This window comes from Oxyura jamaicensis, chromosome 1 (assembly GCF_011077185.1).
Source record: "Oxyura jamaicensis isolate SHBP4307 breed ruddy duck chromosome 1, BPBGC_Ojam_1.0, whole genome shotgun sequence".
In the NCBI taxonomy this organism is placed as follows: Eukaryota; Metazoa; Chordata; class Aves; order Anseriformes; family Anatidae; genus Oxyura; species Oxyura jamaicensis.
This window is the reverse complement of record NC_048893.1, coordinates 114,794,838-114,812,274: the sequence shown is the minus strand read 5'-3', so window position 1 is coordinate 114,812,274 and position 17,437 is coordinate 114,794,838. Positions and strand designations below refer to the sequence as shown.

The window sequence follows — 17,437 nt, the reverse complement described above, 5'->3', positions numbered from 1 at the left end:
GGCCATATGTACAGTGCTGCACTGTTCTTCTGACTTAAAGATCTTTATGTTTGAAAAGTTCCCCCATGCATTTTAAAAGGCTGTTATGAGAATATTCATTTGTGATAAAATCCAAGCTGCTGCTACAAGATTTTTAACTGGCACATCAAGTTAAAAAGAATGAAACCTACGGGCCAGAAACTGATGCACTGCTCACAAATATTACAGCTTTATAGGCAGTTCAGTGGATTTCCATGGGACTATTTGGAGAGTAAAGCACTACTCAGCACAAGCAAGGAGATCAGACGCTAGCCCAGAAAGTCTGCATGAGACTGATGGTGAAGTTCCTCTGCTGTCTGCTCACCCCTTTGCTGAATATATTCTTATTATACTGCCCTCCACAGCTTTTTACTGAAATGCTATTTTTTACATATAAATCACAGCTGGTTGAAGACAGAAGCGTAGCAAATGGGGTCAGAAAAATTCCAGCCATGTAACTTTCCTCACACCACGTGCACTGGGCCTCATCCTGTTCCCAGTTATACCTGTGACTTTTTTTTGTGCTGCAAAGATGTTAAACAGCAGAAATACCTAGTTGACAGCTGGGCACCTATGGTATGGGTGGTTTGGTGGTGTTTTGTTTTGTTTGGTTGTTTTTTTTTTGGCTGCTGTTTTCGTGTGTGTGTATGTTTCTGCCCTCTGCCCTCTTCCTCCCTCCTTTTTTTTCTGGTTAACGTTGTTTGAAAGGTACCAACCTAGGGAGGGCAAAAGCACTCGTATGTGATTCTCCTTTCCCTGGTTACCTTTGATCTCTTCATCATTAAGATCCCTGATTAGTTACCAAAAGTGCACAGTCAGTACAACACCACACAGCAGGCAGAAGTGGAAGTGCTAATCACATCAATACGGTTGTTAGGAGAGACTGGAGCTCTGAATCAGCTGAGCTGTGTTCAGCATGAAGCAAGCGTTGAGAGACAGATAAAGGTATTATTTACTATGCTAAAGGTACATTTCCAAGCCTGTTGTGCCCTACTAGGCAACAGACACCCTCAAGGTGTTCAAAGTATAAATGTAAGCAGATGAAAGAAAGGAAGAAGATAAGAAAATGGGGTAAAGCAGTTTGTGTGGACAGATCTGCAGCTTCCTGGGGTGAGCAGAGGTTAATTTGTTCACTTGCTATCTTGCAGCTCCCTTTAGGGATCTACAGGGGGATCCTGGAGGAGAAGAGATGTCAGACAAGGTGACAAAAGTTCAGAAGGCTTTATCTGTATCATCACATTTACACAAAGTTCTCAGTTCACACTCAGGCCCAACAGCCTGACCAGCCACGCTGCTCTACATTGGCTGTTCTCTGGAGCCTACTGGCAGAGAAGACCTGATCCCTTACAGGGACAGACTCAGACACATGAGCTCTGCCATTCCAGGCAGTGTGAACACAGCTAGGGAGCCTGAATTGCAACTCCTTTGTCAGAGGCAGTAAAAACATTGTCTTTTGACTCACTGACAAATGACAAATGTGACTTGCAATGACAAATATGCCATTGGAAATACTAACAACCTATGGCCATTTCAGATGGGAGCCTGACTTGACCTTTAAGTGCTGCCTGGGCTCTGGACATCTGGGAGAAAAAGAAATCATTAAAAAGGTCCTTAGCAGCAATTTGCATGAACTAATCAATTACACTTTAAATTAAGGATTTCTTTTCTCAGTCACACAGGAGGGCAGAAATGCTTTGTTTCTAGCTAGGGATGAAGTGCCAAGAAGACTTGGAGTTCAGGGCCTGGTTCACAAGTGTAAAAAACACTGGAAAACTCATCAAAACAGGCTTCATCAAGGCATTTTGTCACCTGTGTTCTGAAATCTGCATAAAAATCTCAAAGTGATAATTCTTGGCAAGATTTCCTAGAAATTCAACAATAAAAAAAGTTACTGCTAGAAGGAGGCCTGGATTCAAAGGGCTCTTTTTGAATATGGATCTCCACTTATCTCTCCTCTAGTGTCTTCTCTCTACTGTTTTCTCCTCTTCCCCAGTCCTGATCTGTTTTTGGAGATAGGGAAGTACATGCCAAAAGAACCTCCGAGAAAAACAAAACTGTGAGGTTTTGTGTTGGCACCTTTTTCAGTTTCGAACCAGAAGTCCTTTTTTGTAGGCAAGTAACCCTGCCACAGCCACAGAGGTGAATGCAGTGGAAAATCCAATCAGCTTTAGCAGTCCTGGCACAGATGGCAAGTTCCTCTCCCAAAAGGTTGTAGTGATGGGCAAAGCTGGAACATCCTGTGGAGAGAGAATGCATTACCAACGTAACATCTCCACAGTGAGAGGTAGGATGTTAATCAAAAGATTCTTGAGCAGAGAAAGAACTGGGTTGAAGCAGTTCTTGACACCAAGAAGTACAGGGCATCAAAGTTTTCTATTCAGTTAAAAGGAATAGGAAGAGTCACATGAAAAGGATTCATAGCCTAATTTAAAAGTGCAATTCTTTCCAATCCCATGTTACAGAGCTGTCACATGGGTACCCTCTCTTAGTTTCTGTTATGTTCCTGTTTAGGGATGGATAGTTTTGCTACGTAAGAAAAAGGTTATTGTAGTTTAAAGAATTGAAAAAACAAAACAAAACAAAACAAAACATAAATTTAACTCATCAACAACACCAAAGAAAATATAGTAATCCACTTAACAGAAAAACTTACAACCGATTCAGGTTCTGGCTTCCAAATTTCACTTTCTGGAATTTTCCTCATAGCAAACAGTATCTGAAAATAAGCAAAATTTTCTAGTAAGCACCACTCACTTTTTGAAAGGGAAAAGGCCTTGTTTTCAATTTTTTATTTTAAAATAGCATAATTAAGATAACAATTCAGCATATAAATCTTTGTGTATCCAAATTTTAAAGAAAATGCAATCTTTGTACAACACATTTCCAGGGAGAGTTGATATTTAATAAGACACTGGTCATAGTAGAAAATAGAAACAGTAACAGAAAAAGCTCTCTGTTTAGTTGTTCCATGTGATATCAGAATTTGACTAGTCTCATGTGAATAGGGTAATATGAATACAACTAAGAGTTAAGTATCCACTCATGGCAAAGTGAGGTGTGCATAAACCAGCTACAAGTGCAACCAGTATAGCCAGAAGTGGTTTGTTTGCAAATTTTAACATGACGTAGGACGAGAAACAGAATCCTGTGCATAATGACAGACCACTGTTTTCAGCCAGAGAAAAACAAGATTAGAAGGGGAACCTTCGCAATGGAAAACTAACCATACATAGTATCAAACACACCAGAGATGAGTGGGAAAGCAAATTATCTGAAATTACAGTAATGGAAGATAGAAAGATGAATTTCTTCTACAGTAAAATGAAACGGAGGTGGTGATATAAAAGTTTTTCCTATTCCACTTGAAGATTTAAAAAGATCTGCCATCTTTTGTGATGGGCTTTTATTCTAGACAAGATTCAGGAACACCATCAACTTTTCAATAAAAGAGAGTGAGAAATGTTCCTGTACTGGATTTTACACATATTTTCCCTCCACTAGCAAATGAGGGAAAGAAAGACATCATATTTTTACTAGTCAAGCTCACTTGCCAAATTCCCTGCTGACATCCACGGAGGTTGTGCTGCAATGTATATTCTTACATTAGGGTGGTCACAAAGCACTACCTCTGGAGGTTATCAAAAACAGTTTTTTCCAAGAACAGCTATAACCTTCACAAATGGGACAGTTTAGGGACAGATGATCCCTGTCTTGACTGTACTTTTTAGCCATAAGGTTTCCTTCACCTCATAAAACAAAGATGAAATTCCTTTTGCTGTTCTACAAACCTAATGTTCATTAAAATATTTGAGGAATTGGCTTTTTCTCAGAAGTGAAGTATTAAAATTCTTTTTTAAGGACTATATGTAGGTCTATATTGACGGTGTATCATTACATAAATGGTGATGTTGGAAACAGCTGAGGAAAGGACTGACTTGGTCTGCAGACCTGCAGAACTGAGCTGTTCCCAGTGAGGCTAACAGCCATGATCTCTCAGTATGATTACTAACATGAAGTGCCCATCTGAGGGAAAGATGACTAGATGAGAATCTTGGATTTCTGTTGAAGAAGAAAAAAGGATTTTGTTTCTGGAAACAGAATGGGGTTTGATCAAACAGACAGAGTCCTTCCTAAGCATTCAAAGCCTAAGGGCCTTCGCCCTTCACCCTTTTTCAGAATGCCTGAGGATGTCAACATTCAAGTCCCATTTTGCCTCCAACCAGATCTTCCATTTTAAATTGGGTATTTGACAGTGTTGCCTGCTTTGGGTTTCTGCCTGTACCTCTCTGGCTGCTCTTTCTCCAGCCTGTATGGCCCCCTCCATGTATCCACTCCACTCTGTGGCTGTCTCTGTGCCAGCAAAGTAGATCCTGCCGATGGGCTGCCGAAGAATCCTTAAGGGGGAACAAGCAATAAGTCATGTCAGCCATATCAGGAAAGAAAATGAAATCCTTGGGTGAACGCTGGAATAGAAGTTTTTAAAATAACAACAGGTACTTAAAGATATTAACTTTGGATGAGCTGAGATGGATGGGTAGGTAGTCTGCATTGCAATGCATTTCTTACAGTAAATGCAAGAGTGTTAGTATTTTCTAAATGTTTACACTGCAGTTCTTGTAGTGCTATTTCTGGATGTGAATTTAATGTTCATGTAAGGGTAAATGAAATTAGTTTGAGATTAGACTATTTGTATCTTTTGATTTTAGCCAATGTCTTAAATACTGGTGTGAGGTGTTACTGGTTCTTCACAGTTCACAGTGAAACATTCTAAAATATGTCCCCATAATATCTAAGCAACAACCAAAATAAAATAATTTTTATGCCTTTTTTTTTTCCAGCATTCACAATTAGTGTCAGTAAAATTACATTAAAAACTAAGGCCTCCATACATTCTTCATTACAGCTGTTTTATTGATCTAAATTCTTTTTAAATTGTGAAAACTTATATTTCAAGTAGGCATTACAAAGTACGTATCTGAAAGCCAATCACTGGTCTGAGCAGTAAGCCTTTTTCTTCTTGGTAAATCTTATTTCCATGCAAAAAATTATGCCTGAGAGGACTGTAAACAATGGTGCTCTGATTGCTGTATTAAGCCTTGTCTGCTAAAAGAACAGCCCAAAGAAATCACTTGACTGTCATTGTTGACAGGAATTAACTCTCCACCAGTATTTACAAAACACCAGTTAAAGATGTGCTGGAAATGGTAACACTGATCTCAAATACCCAAAGGTTGTTTTGTAAACAGATTGTGAAAACTTCCCAGTTCCTTTCCAAAAGCCTACTAAGTTGTATTCACGAAATAACAAAAAGGGAAAAAAAAAAAAAAAAAAAAAAAAGAACTCTAATGATACTGTACTCATCCATCATAAAGCCCAACTGAGACAAGTGGAAGGTTATAATATCTGTTTAAAATATTCTCTAGCAATCTCAAAGGTATAAAGCCAACAGAATGACAGAGGATTTATGACCCTTTCTGAGATTATTTATTAACTTGGTCTTATCTTGCTGCTCTGAAGTCCACTATAAATAGACACGGTACCTTCCATACTGAGTCATTATGCCAGGTGGGAAGTAGGCTGTGTAGCATCCTCCAGAATACTGCTCTTCACACCAGTTCTTCTCTTCATAATGTACTGGCTGTAAAACACACATTAATTCACTCAAGGAAAGGACAAAGTCCTGAGGAAGCTCATAAAAGAACTGAGGAGACAGCGGTGAAGAATAGCTTATGATTTGTTGCATGACAATGCCTGACATAATGAGCACATTTAACAAGTCTCTTAATGCAGCATGGATCAGAAACAATAAAATAAACCTTAATTTTAGACACTGCTTGCTGATTTTTTTTTTTTTTAAAGCTAATCTAGGCACTGTAGAACATAATCCTCTTAATCTGTCAATGTAAATTTACACTTTGAGCACAAATTTATGCTTTGGGCCATGTAAAGAAAAATTAACCTCTGCTGTAAACAGGTGTAATACTTGTAACATGTACACTGGATACAAACACATACTGTTAAAAAATGTGATGTGATACTTGGATGCTTCTGTGTACGGTATAATTGTGTTTAAAATGATGCAATCTTGAGATTGGTGTCTACAACATTTAACTCACATAGAATTTCCCTTAAAGGATATAGGACTTCAATCACACAAACTAAGTGTGAGTTCACACAAATCCTATCAGTTATTTACCATTAAAGGGAAGAGAAGATGAGGGAAAAGCAAAAAGAAAAACAGATGCAGCAATGGATCTTAGCAACTAGTAAGAGAGAAGAAACATTTTGCTCAATATGGACTACGAGGGAATTTCAAAACAGTTGAGATTTATGGTGGTAACCACAATGAACGCCACCCTCATCAAGGCAGAGAATGAGGATAGATTTGCCTTTTAAACTGTTTCATAAGCCCATTCTTATCTTCACTGTCAAATACAATGCAAGACTTGCTGTAATGTTCTCTCCACTCCTCCACAGAGAGCAGCATGCACTCCTGCAGCAAAATGCTACATAGCGCTGTGCCAGAGCACTGCTGCATTCCAGTTTCTTTCTCCCCTTCCCCATTGTAACACAACTGATTAGAGACATCGTCGTTTAGATTGTGTGCTTACATGTAAAGCTTCCTCTGATCCCAGAACCTTTGCATAGAGCTCACACAGCCTTGTCTTCCTGCAAGAGAAAAGCAACAGAAGACCAATGTGTAAGACACTGCTTCTAATGTTTCAGTTTCAAGAGAACAAGCATTAGTATCTGCTCAGACTTGAGGTTCCAGCTTTTGGGGATCTAATTGTTCAGACTCTAGAGCAGATGACTTCAGAGGTCTTTCACTCAAACTTCTGTGCTGCCTAAGTGCCACTCTCACCAGCAGTTATGCAAGCAGTTCCTTTAAGACACCTCTAGCAGACCAAATTCATACACTACACAAAGATTCTCTAAGCTGTCAGGAAAATAAGGAAGACATCGCACTCTTTTTTTTTTGTCTTGGTACATAGTCTAAATTATAATTTGTTCCTACAAAGATGCAGGTATTGATAGCCTGAGGCTCTCAGAGAATCAGTACTTTATTTCTGTATCAATAAAATCTCCTCCTGTTTTAGTTTATGGGTCTATAAATCCATGAATATACTTCATGCTGTAGTAAGCCCCAAGTGCAATTAAGTTTGTTCTTACAAGCTTTTGGGTCTTACTGTTAGCTGTACTGCACCAATTCCCAAACAGAAAATGATCAAGATGAAATAATGATTAACAATTATGAAAAGCAAACAAACACACAAACACAATGCTGGGAAGACATTTACTTGGTTTACTTCTGGAAGCAAATTCTGTCCTCTACAGAGGGTCATGTTGGGCACGAGAGACAGCAGTACAGCAGTCCCAGCTCTGCATAGGGCACCCTTCCAGCTCTATAATCCTACGAGGAAACCATATTGGCACTGCCCTACAACGTAGCCCAGTTATACCCACAAACAGCTGAACTCAAAGAACACTATGGAAAGAGGATGAGAAGGAGAACAGGAAGGTCTGAAGGCCCTTGATGAAAGTGTCCTTCTGTGCAGGCTGGGGCTGGAGCAGCAAACAAGGAAGCTGCTACTGTTTGGGAAGAGCTGTGGGCCTGGCATGGTGCTGCTGCTGGTAGGTGACAGGCCCAGCAGCAGTGGTGAAGGGAAGCATGCCCTTCCTGAAGCCCCAGGACAGAAGCAGAAATGTGTGGTGACACAGAGATCGGCTAGGGGGCTCAGAGAGCTGTGGGATCTAACTACGAACATCCCTCTGCAGTCAGGGGGTGGCAGGGATCCAACAACAGCCATAATGGAAGGGCTCATTTCCTCCATCTCTGTCTCTCTCCCTAAGTGAAGAGACCACCTTGCCCTGCAGACTACCAGCTCCTCAGAGCATCTGAACCAAATGAAACCATTTTAACAGCAAAGTCCCCTGCCCCTCGCAAACACCCACCAGCTACTGCTTTCAAGGCAGCTCAGTAACACCACAGGGCTTCATGGTAAAGCGAGCATCACCTTGGGACCCATCTGCTTCTGCTCCTCCCAGCACCACAACAGGGATGAGGAGCACCCCTCCAGGCCTGCCTGTGCCCTACCCCTTTTCCATATGTGGGTTGCAGACCCTCTAGGGAGCCTGGAAATGGCACAGCAAAGGCAGGTATGGATTTGCATGTATGGGCACCTGCAGGGCTCCAAGACACGGCAAGCTCGCTGCTGTTTGCCAACTGTGTTGCAAATACACATAAAGTTAAAGATAGGCACGTAAAATAAAATGCTAAGTTTCAGGTCAAGGGCATCTCTAGACTACAAACAAACTTCAACCCTGGAAGGAATTATTTTTCAATAACAAGGTATTACTTGAAAGAAAAAAATAATGCACATGGAAAAGCAGTTTCCAAAGGACTAAACTGTACCAACGATAATCCTTCACTGAGGACATCCCCCCTCATAGAAGCAATCCTTGCAAATGCCCTGGCCTCTCTGCACCATCTGCACCTTTTGTTTCAGAGCAGTTTAAATAAATTCTTATTTATAAATTTATGGCTAATGCCTGTATGGAACATATGGAATATGCAGCAAGTAAAATCCTTATTTCTGGGCCTTGAACTCAGCTGTGAAATTGCCACCAGCACTAAATAGGAGGAATGTTATGCCTGGAGCTACCAAGGTAGGATCCTGTTGAGACCGACACCGTGCCCAGTGCTTCCTCCCTGCAGTAAAGATGAAGTGCACATGCAGGCACTCATCTCTCCTCCCTGTTCTTTCATGCCAAGGCTGTGTATGCCTTTGTTGCTCAGTTGCGAAAGGTAGGGCACAATTTAAACACTGTAATTACTCATTGGCACCTGGCCTGGGAACACCAGCTGGAAGGCAGTGGTGGGCTTCACTCCTTTGGATCTGGCTTAAGCTGTAAAGCAGTTCCCATCCCCTCCCACCACTGCTGTTCAGCCATGAACTAAAATAGCTGCCATGGACTCTACATCCAACTCCTCATATGCGGTCCTGAAAACCTTACCCTGTTGTCCATGCCATGATAAAGGGAGAGCCCAGCTATTGCTGATAGAGGAGCACTGTCTCAGGAAGGCAGCTAGCCAACCTTGCTCCTGCAGTCTCTCCTTGCAAACACCATAGCCCCCATCTAAATGACACAAACCATTTGCTTCCTGACCGTACAGTGGGAGGAGACTCAGCTTCGCACTCTGCCTTCTCCCGGAACTTGGTTTCCAGTGAAGAAGCCTTGTGCTGGTGTGCTGGGGAGGAGCTACAGTCCAGGAGGCTCCTGCCTTGTCTGACTGTGACCAGGATTGCAGGGGTCAGAGAGGCACCCCCAGCCCTGTCACCAGGGTGCATCTACCAACCCTCGCACATTTCACGACCATTCTTTAACAAAACAAAGTCCTTCCTATTCTAAGATTTATTGCACAAAAGACAAGAGTTCTAAATCCTTTTGTTTAAAGCTTGACCATAGGCAGCAGTGATCAGATGGTCATGCTAACGCTTTTAATGACCAGGGAAGAGTAGCCTTTCTTCAATGGTGCCTCACAAATAGCTAGGACAGCCCTCCATTTCACAGAAATAGAAGCTGTTCTCAAGTACTGCAAATGCTCAGTAATATCTCGTATGTTGACACACAGTGTAAGATGCCATTTGGTGTTTATGATGGCTTAAAATGTGAGGCATGCTGGATTTCAGAATACCTACACTGCTTTTATCATCAGTCACCTGCTGGGGGTCTATTTCAAAGCCTGAGTGCTTGTCCATTCCTGCCAAAATTAAGGGACCTCTGTGGTACCTGGCTGTCAATTCAAAAGCCTGGGATATTAACAGCCCCATCTAGACCCATTATCCACAGACTGCTAGACTACCTGCAAAGCTAATCTGAGATGACTTCATCTTCTCTAGTTAGGCTGGCTATTACCGTAAAAATGTTTACTTGGACACAGTATTCCTTGTGGCATGCTTGAAATACAAATGCATTTATTTCCGTGTCAAAATAAGGCTCTTCTCACATCCATACTCTATGTGTAGCTTTTAATTTGATCAGATACTGTGAAACCGTGTGATGGAAAAAAAAAAACACTCATTACTTTGTAAATTCTAATTTAATAATAGACAGAAGAGGAGTACTGTATGCACAGATTTGTTTTAACAAGACAGTAAAAAAAAAACACTTCACCTGTGCCTGATAGGCATTTTTTTTTTCTGCAGCTGAGAATGGAGAGCTAGAAGCAGCTTTATGAACCCTTCATGATACTGAGATCTTGTTCACATGATCTACAGCAGTGCAAGGGTTGCACTAAGTTACAGATGCTGAAATGACCCACCAGGGTGGCTAGCAAAATCAAGCACGGTGGACAAACCCAACCCTTCTAACAAGCTTTGAAATTGCTCAGTGCAGTTGCAGTAAGCCAGAGGGGCAGCAGTAGGGGATGAGCCTACTCTGGACCCTTCCCAGTGAGGGCAGCAGGATATCTACACTACGTCTATAGTCAGCAGCTTAGGGCAGTTCATCTGTTGGAGTCACGTAAGTAGAGCAGCCCTGAAGGAGATTGATAACCAGGTCCAGAGGAGTTTCTACAGGGCAAGGACTGGCTGCCACATCTGCTGCCAGTTTGGATGAAGACCTCACAGAGTTCTCAAAATAATAATAATAATAAAAAAACCACCACAAATAAGAGGACTACTTCCTTAACGTGACACATCCACCTACAGTCACAAGGTTACAGCTTCCTTCAGATTAGGGCACTTTTTCCTGCTCTGGTTGTTTATAAGAGAAGTCTGACTCTGAGTCTCTTAAAATCTCTATCATCTGTACTCACCTTTCTTCTTTTGTGAGATTTGTCAGTCTTCTACACTTCCGAGCAAGAATGAAACTATAAAAAAAGGAAGACCACAAAACAATTTGTTTCCATTATGTTACTATGTTTCCTGCATTATTTAAAATGCCAAAACCTTTTGATGAGATGATGTGATCATTATACTAGCATTTGGGTCGCTATCCAAAATATCCATTTCATCTTATTGTGTAACATTTTATGCTATACTCACTATGGAAAAAACTCACTGTGGAATAAACCACTCTGAAGTTCAGAGCTCATTTGTATGAGCTAAATTACTAGGTCCCAGTGACCTAAATTTTATACAGCAGCAGCAGTGTGTGCAGGCATATAATAACAAAAGGTTAAACCTGGAATTGACTGCTGGGATTGACCTGGAAATTAAAAACTTTTTAAGACTGATCAAGAAGTTTTTAAATAAAAATAATGTAATGCTAGGGAAAAAAAAATAAAAAATGAAAGAATTTGAAGTTTTGGGGAGGCAAAATATTAAAGAAAGCTTTAAGTTTGTGCATTAACCCCCTTTTTTACTTCTCCTTTCTTTCTGCTTCTCCATTTTTATACTTTGCCACATGACAAGGCAAAATATGACAGGCAGAAAAAGAGAAGAAACAATAGAATTTCATCATTTAAAATTTCCTACTAAATCATAGTGAGGATTTTTTGGAAAGAAAACCCCATAAAAATATTCACTATACACTGAGAAACTACCCTTTAACTATCAGAATATTTTGAGTTGTAAGCGATCCACATGGTCTGTGGAGTGTATTTTATTAAAGGATTTCCCTTCAAAAGTATCAGGTTTTCTGCTTCAGTGGTTGCCTCTAAGACAAAATAAAGAGGCATTAAGTAGATATCTTTTCCCTTACCCTATTATGGCAGGAAAGCTACCATCAGGCTTAGTATCATCAAGTGTTAAACCAATTGCAGCATCCTCATCTTCAATCATCATGGTACCACAATACCCTGTAAGCACAAGGAGGAAAAGAAGTTAGGATCCGTGTATTCAGACGCATGTGCGAGCTGTGAAATATTCAAAATTTGACTGGAAAATGCCCTAAACAACCTGATCTAAAGGTACCCTGCTTTGAGCAAGGCATTGGACTAGATGAAATCCAGAAGTCCCTCCCAATCCATATCGTTCTCTGACTCTGTGATTCTAATATAAGGAGATATGAAAATGAAAGAAAGGTGAAAGAAACAAAACAAAACAAAACAAACAAGGAAAGTGATCCTCATCAGGTGGCAAAAATTAGCACGTATCCCTCACTGATCTGCAAGGCAGCTCATATTGGCTCACAGAAGTGTTAGATCCTATCTTGAAGACGAAGTTTGCATCTGAGATGTGCTGACAATTAGCAATCTTTTTGAAACAGAAAAGCTTCTGTCTTCTGTAAAGCAGAAAGACAGTAAAGGAATCTATTGTTGAATTCACAATACAAAAATGAACTCCAATCCAGTTAGCAAGATTGTACAGAAATTGCACAGAAACAGATTGTTCTCAGATACTGAAGATGTTCAAGTGCCTCCAGCACAATTGTTTCCATATGTGACATTTATGTCAGACAAAGGAAGAGATATTTGTAAATTGTTTTGAAAACGCAATTGTTCTTAAAAGAAGATTTTGAAGAAAATAAACTCTTCTTGAAAGAAGAAAAACCGAGCTATCAAAGCACAGTATGCAAACTATGGGTTGTACCAGGAAATGGGAGTTACCTTTTGCCAATCCATCCCAAAACTTAATGACCAGTATATGCCAAAATCCAGACCTCTTAAAATCATTCACAGAGATGAAGGGGGTGTGACATTTGTAGACAAACAGGTGTGGACTCATTATAACCACGTATTCAGCATATAAAGGGTGCAGATGGAGATGTCCATGGGAAGACAACCTAAATGAATCCTGCCCAACACAGTCAGAAGGCAGAGGTTTTGCAGGCTGACAGCTGATGGGATAAGACCTCTATCCATCATAAGTCTTTTGTACCTTTAGATTATTGTATGAGTGGGAGAAACTCATCTCATAACCAGGTACCTCCAAAGGAAAAGTAGAGGACAACAAAGAACAACCAAGGCACTAAGCAACAGGCATGACTGTACCTTGCCCTCTCCCTTCATGTCTACCCCTTTCTTTTTCTTCTCCCATCCACCCAGTCTTCCAAACCTCTCTCTCAAGTTTCTCAAAGAAGGAAGGGCAAAAATGGCATGAAAGTGTATGGAATCTCCTTCTAAGATCCACCATCCTCTAAACTCAAAGTCCACTGTGTTACCATGTACCTTCTCCCTCTCTATTCCACTACTACTACTACTCCTACTATTCCCTTTAATTAAAACGTAATACCCTTCTTCCTCCAGAAGGTTTCTTTGTAGTACACGATGCATTTGATGACTGAGCCCATGGGGATTCGGTTGATGAGCTGGTTTCTCATTGGGGGCAAAGGTGGGTTGAAATGAATCTTCAAACCAAGAGCTGGGGGAATGGCACTGATCACATATTTGCCCTGCAGAAGAAATTATACATAAGCCAATGACATTCTCCACTACTTCAACCTAACTATATTGCTCTAATGATTTCAGCAGACATCTGGAGAGGTTGCAGGGTGTATCTTCTAAAGCAATTTTGGCATTTAGCACAAGAATTGCGAAACTGAACCCTCACAAAATCCTGGTTGTTAAAACAACAAACAAGCATTATGTAAACAGCCATCTGTTCCAATGATGGGCAGCTGCTCTTTTCCCAGCACTTGAAAAAATCCAGTGGAGAGATTTTCTGTGTTACATGAGTTCGTTGGTCACCTTTCCATCTGTACTTCTCTGTTACAACTTGGAAGCAAACTCTGATTATTTTTTTTTTCCACAGGAAGTTTATTACTAAGCTACAGTATCGTGTTCACCTTACCACAACCCTTTAATTCTGAAGGTAACTGAATACAAAGAAAAGATGCTAGTGAAGGACAAGTTTCAACAGACACTTTGCTTTTCAGATATTATTTTAAAGTTCTGTCACTGCTATTACGCAGGAACAATCAGAAAACGTGACCTTCTGTCATAACCACTTTGGTCCCTGCTACATTTTTTACAGGATTTTGGACAAGACAAGAAGGAAAAACTAAAAGTTTTCTAGCTGCCCCAATACAAATGGTTGTCTAGATGTATGAGGTTTCATCACCTCATATAATTCATGATCTAAGGTTTCCACTATGACGTTTTCACCCGACTGGTCAATGCGGACTACTGGCTTCCTCAACTTCACTCGGCTTCCCAGGCGCTCCATTATTTTCTCACTGATTTGTCCAGAGCCTCCAACAAACTTTCTCTCCTGAAAGACAGAAAATGACGACTCAGCACAGAGGAATCAGCAAAGCAGTGCATGCAAAGTCCGTATCGTGACAAATATTTTGCTTGGGGTTCAAAACAAACTTCATTCTTCTGTTGTTAACAAAATTTCTTCAGAAAGTTTAGCAATCTTGGAAAAAGTCTCCACATTATTTTCTCTTTCAGTGAACTTCTGCACTTCCCATGTTTGACCACCAGCCAAAACTAGAAGTATCAGTAACCTCATGAGAAAAAAAACACTCTCATGTGATCTTCAAATGGATTCCACAGACCTGTGTGCATCAGCAACACTGACATATCCTGCAGTATGTAATCCAACCTAACTTAAACTCAAATAACCTCCAACATACTGGAAGATTCAAATAATATTTTATGCATTGCATTTACAGTTAAAATATCTATAAGTACTGATGTATCTATGCATGTTTATCTATGCATTTTTATGTGTTGTAATTTTTATCTTTGTATTTTTTAATCTTTGTTTTTTTTGTCTTTGGGTATTTATTTGTGATTAAATAACTTACATTGGTAAAAATATAATAATTTCTCATGTATTAACTAAAATTTGCATTTCTGAAGTAGAAGACCATTAACAGATTCTTTACTTTTTTGAAGTGCAGAAGCAGCACCAAGGTACCAGTTTTACAGTCATTTTAGAGCAATACTCTACTTCAGCATGGTTGTTCATTTTCTTCAGACTGATTTTTAAATCTTTACAGTTTTAATCCTTGGAAGCTTGTGTCTTTAGGAACCCAGCTCCAGGCTACAATTCCAGTATTGATTTGAAGTGCTCTGCACACTGATGCAGCTAGCATTACCATCCTCATGAAGTATTTCTGAAGCACGTGCCTGGTGACAGGACGAGGGGGAATGGGCTTAAGTTGCGCCAGGGGAGTTTTAGGTTGGATCTTAGGAAGAACTTCTTTACCGAAAGGGTTGTTAGACATTGGAACGGGCTGCCCAGGGAAGTGGTGGAGTCACCATCCCTGGAGGTCTTTAAAAGACGTTTAGATGTAGAGCTTAGGGATATGGTTTAGTGGGGACTGTTAGTGTTAGGTCAGAGGTTGGACTTGATGATCTTGAGGTCTCTTCCAACCTAGAAATTCTGTGATTCTGTGATTCTGTGATTCAGTAAGGCTGGCTTCAGCCTTATACCAGAAGGAAGCATGATACTTTGTTTTGTTTAAAAGATGAATAAACAAGGTATGTATTCCAACCAGAGCCCGAAAGGAAGACAGTCAGGAGCTGTTACAAATGTACTGATCCCTAGGCCAATGCCTTCAGCCCAGAAACAGCCTTCAACAGGAGTTTAGCAAGAGTTTGATTAATGTGTAAATGCATAAAACTGGTTACCAATATGCTATTGGGTCAAAGTCATGGTTGTATCCATTCACCCTCTGAACTTAAGTAAACAAGCAGAAGAATGAAGCTAAACATGGGCTCATCACAAGCTACAGAAGGTGATGGCTGACAATACCTGCCCTCCATTGGTTGTTGAGAAGATCCTGGCAGTCCCCCCACACTGCTTCACATACCACAAAAACCAGAGGGCAGAGACCTCGTGGGGTTCAGAAGTGACATCCACGTTCACAAATAGAGTTGCAAAACTCTTGGCAGCACTGCAGCAAAGTCAAGAAAATAAGCAAATTTAAAGCTTGGAAAAGGGTGACAATCTCATTCTTTAGTAGGGCAGAGACTGTCTTTTGCAATCTCTTCTTCCACTGAAGATAAGGGCAAAGGCTTCCTTGATTTCAGTGGAAATAGGAAACAATATCAATTGCTTTTATGGAACATTTTTTCAAGGAACCCTGTAAAAAAATGTTAAGTAAGTGCTGCTGTAGACCAGCCAAATTAGGGCTCCAGGAGACACAAAGACCAATGAAAGCTTATTGCATTTTTATGCTACTAATACAAAATTAGCTTATCATTCCAGACTCAGGATTAAGGGAAACAGGCTCTCATGTCTTCACTGGACTGCAAAACCAATGTGTCCTCCCATGGTTCCTGGGTTATATCCAAGATCTGCTGTTCTGTTTGCACTTCCTGAATACCTGTCCCTCAAGCACACATCACATGGATTATTCAACATTTGTCATTAAAAAAAAAAAGTTAGGCATCTTGTCTAAGCTAATTATCTAAGCTCTCTGGTTAGTCAGCACCCCTCACTGCTCTCTCCTGTGCTCTGGGAGGGTGCTGCAGCAGGAACATACCAAGGAAAGAAGTGAAGTAGAAAGACGTAAGTGAGGTTGCAGTTTATACAGATTAACGCGTAAGTTTGGCAAAAAAAAGAAAAAAGGGCTTTTGGCTACACAATTCAGTATTTTAAATGGTGGTCTGGTACCCAGTGGTGATGAACACAAATGTGGATAGTGGCCTGTGTCTGAAGAAGAATCACTGCTTTATGTCTTCCAGTTGGTGCTTTCATTACAGGAATAAACAAAATGGCAGCTCTATTGGAAATTATTGTATAAACCTGTGCAACATTTTAAGGTGCACTAAGTTAATTAAGGCTCAGGCAAATATTCTTCCTGTTAAAAGTAAATACTTCCTCTGTCCTCACTCTGAGAAATATTTTAGAATGACATGGAGAAAATGACCAGGAGATGCTCAGCTTAACTGCATTGTGAACTACAGGGACTGAGCATCTATAGGTATTTCATATGCCAAGCACCAGGTAATCAATAACTTCCAAAGCCAGAATTCACTTCCAGTTGTTTCTTCCTTTTTTCAGTCTTTGAACTTCCAATAAAAAAAAAAAGCGTAACTCAAACATACTATTTCAAACTCAGCTGTAGTTCTACATATAAAAAAGGGTCTAATGTCCTTGCTAAAAATGTACAAAGCCTTGCTGTAGTAAAATGCTGCCCCATTTTCTAAAGTATGGGTGCATTCTGGCTTCATTCCTGACAGCCAAAAATAATACAGAAAATATTTGTCATTTTTTATCTATATAAACACATACTGAAAAATATGATCAGCTCTGAAAGATGGGAGAATTAGTGTATGTACTTATTAATATTTCATAGACAGAAGGTACTAGGCAGTGCTTAAATCTTCATTGTTTCTGCTGCCTTCTCCCATTGCTTTTTAGTATTTCAGTTTTCCGGTTTCTCCTGGTGTTTTACCTAGCAATGGCAGAATGATTTCAACAGGGCATTTCCAGCATGCAAGTCTAGCCAAAAGCAAATCTGTACAGTCTGTTAGTTGAGAGGAAATAGTAGAAGATTACCCTTCTGGATGACTACC

The 17,437-nt window shown here is 40.2% G+C and overlaps 1 protein-coding gene across 1 annotated transcript in view; it reads right to left on the bottom strand.

The window, feature by feature from the left end:
* Positions 1-697: 697 nt before the first annotated feature.
* The window catches only part of LOC118160895 (amine oxidase [flavin-containing] B-like), a 50,575-nt gene continuing 33,835 nt past the window's right edge, over positions 698-17,437 (bottom strand). Inside the window, exons 6-15 of the mRNA XM_035315985.1 lie at positions 15,669-15,810; positions 14,025-14,174; positions 13,197-13,356; positions 11,725-11,821; positions 10,838-10,891; positions 6,630-6,687; positions 5,559-5,656; positions 4,301-4,412; positions 2,672-2,734; positions 698-2,255 (exon numbers count right to left, since the gene is read on the bottom strand). Of these exons, the coding sequence (XP_035171876.1) occupies positions 2,100-2,255; positions 2,672-2,734; positions 4,301-4,412; positions 5,559-5,656; positions 6,630-6,687; positions 10,838-10,891; positions 11,725-11,821; positions 13,197-13,356; positions 14,025-14,174; positions 15,669-15,810 (1,090 nt within the window). The 3' untranslated portion in view covers positions 698-2,099. The remainder of the gene's footprint in view (positions 2,256-2,671; positions 2,735-4,300; positions 4,413-5,558; positions 5,657-6,629; positions 6,688-10,837; positions 10,892-11,724; positions 11,822-13,196; positions 13,357-14,024; positions 14,175-15,668; positions 15,811-17,437) is intronic.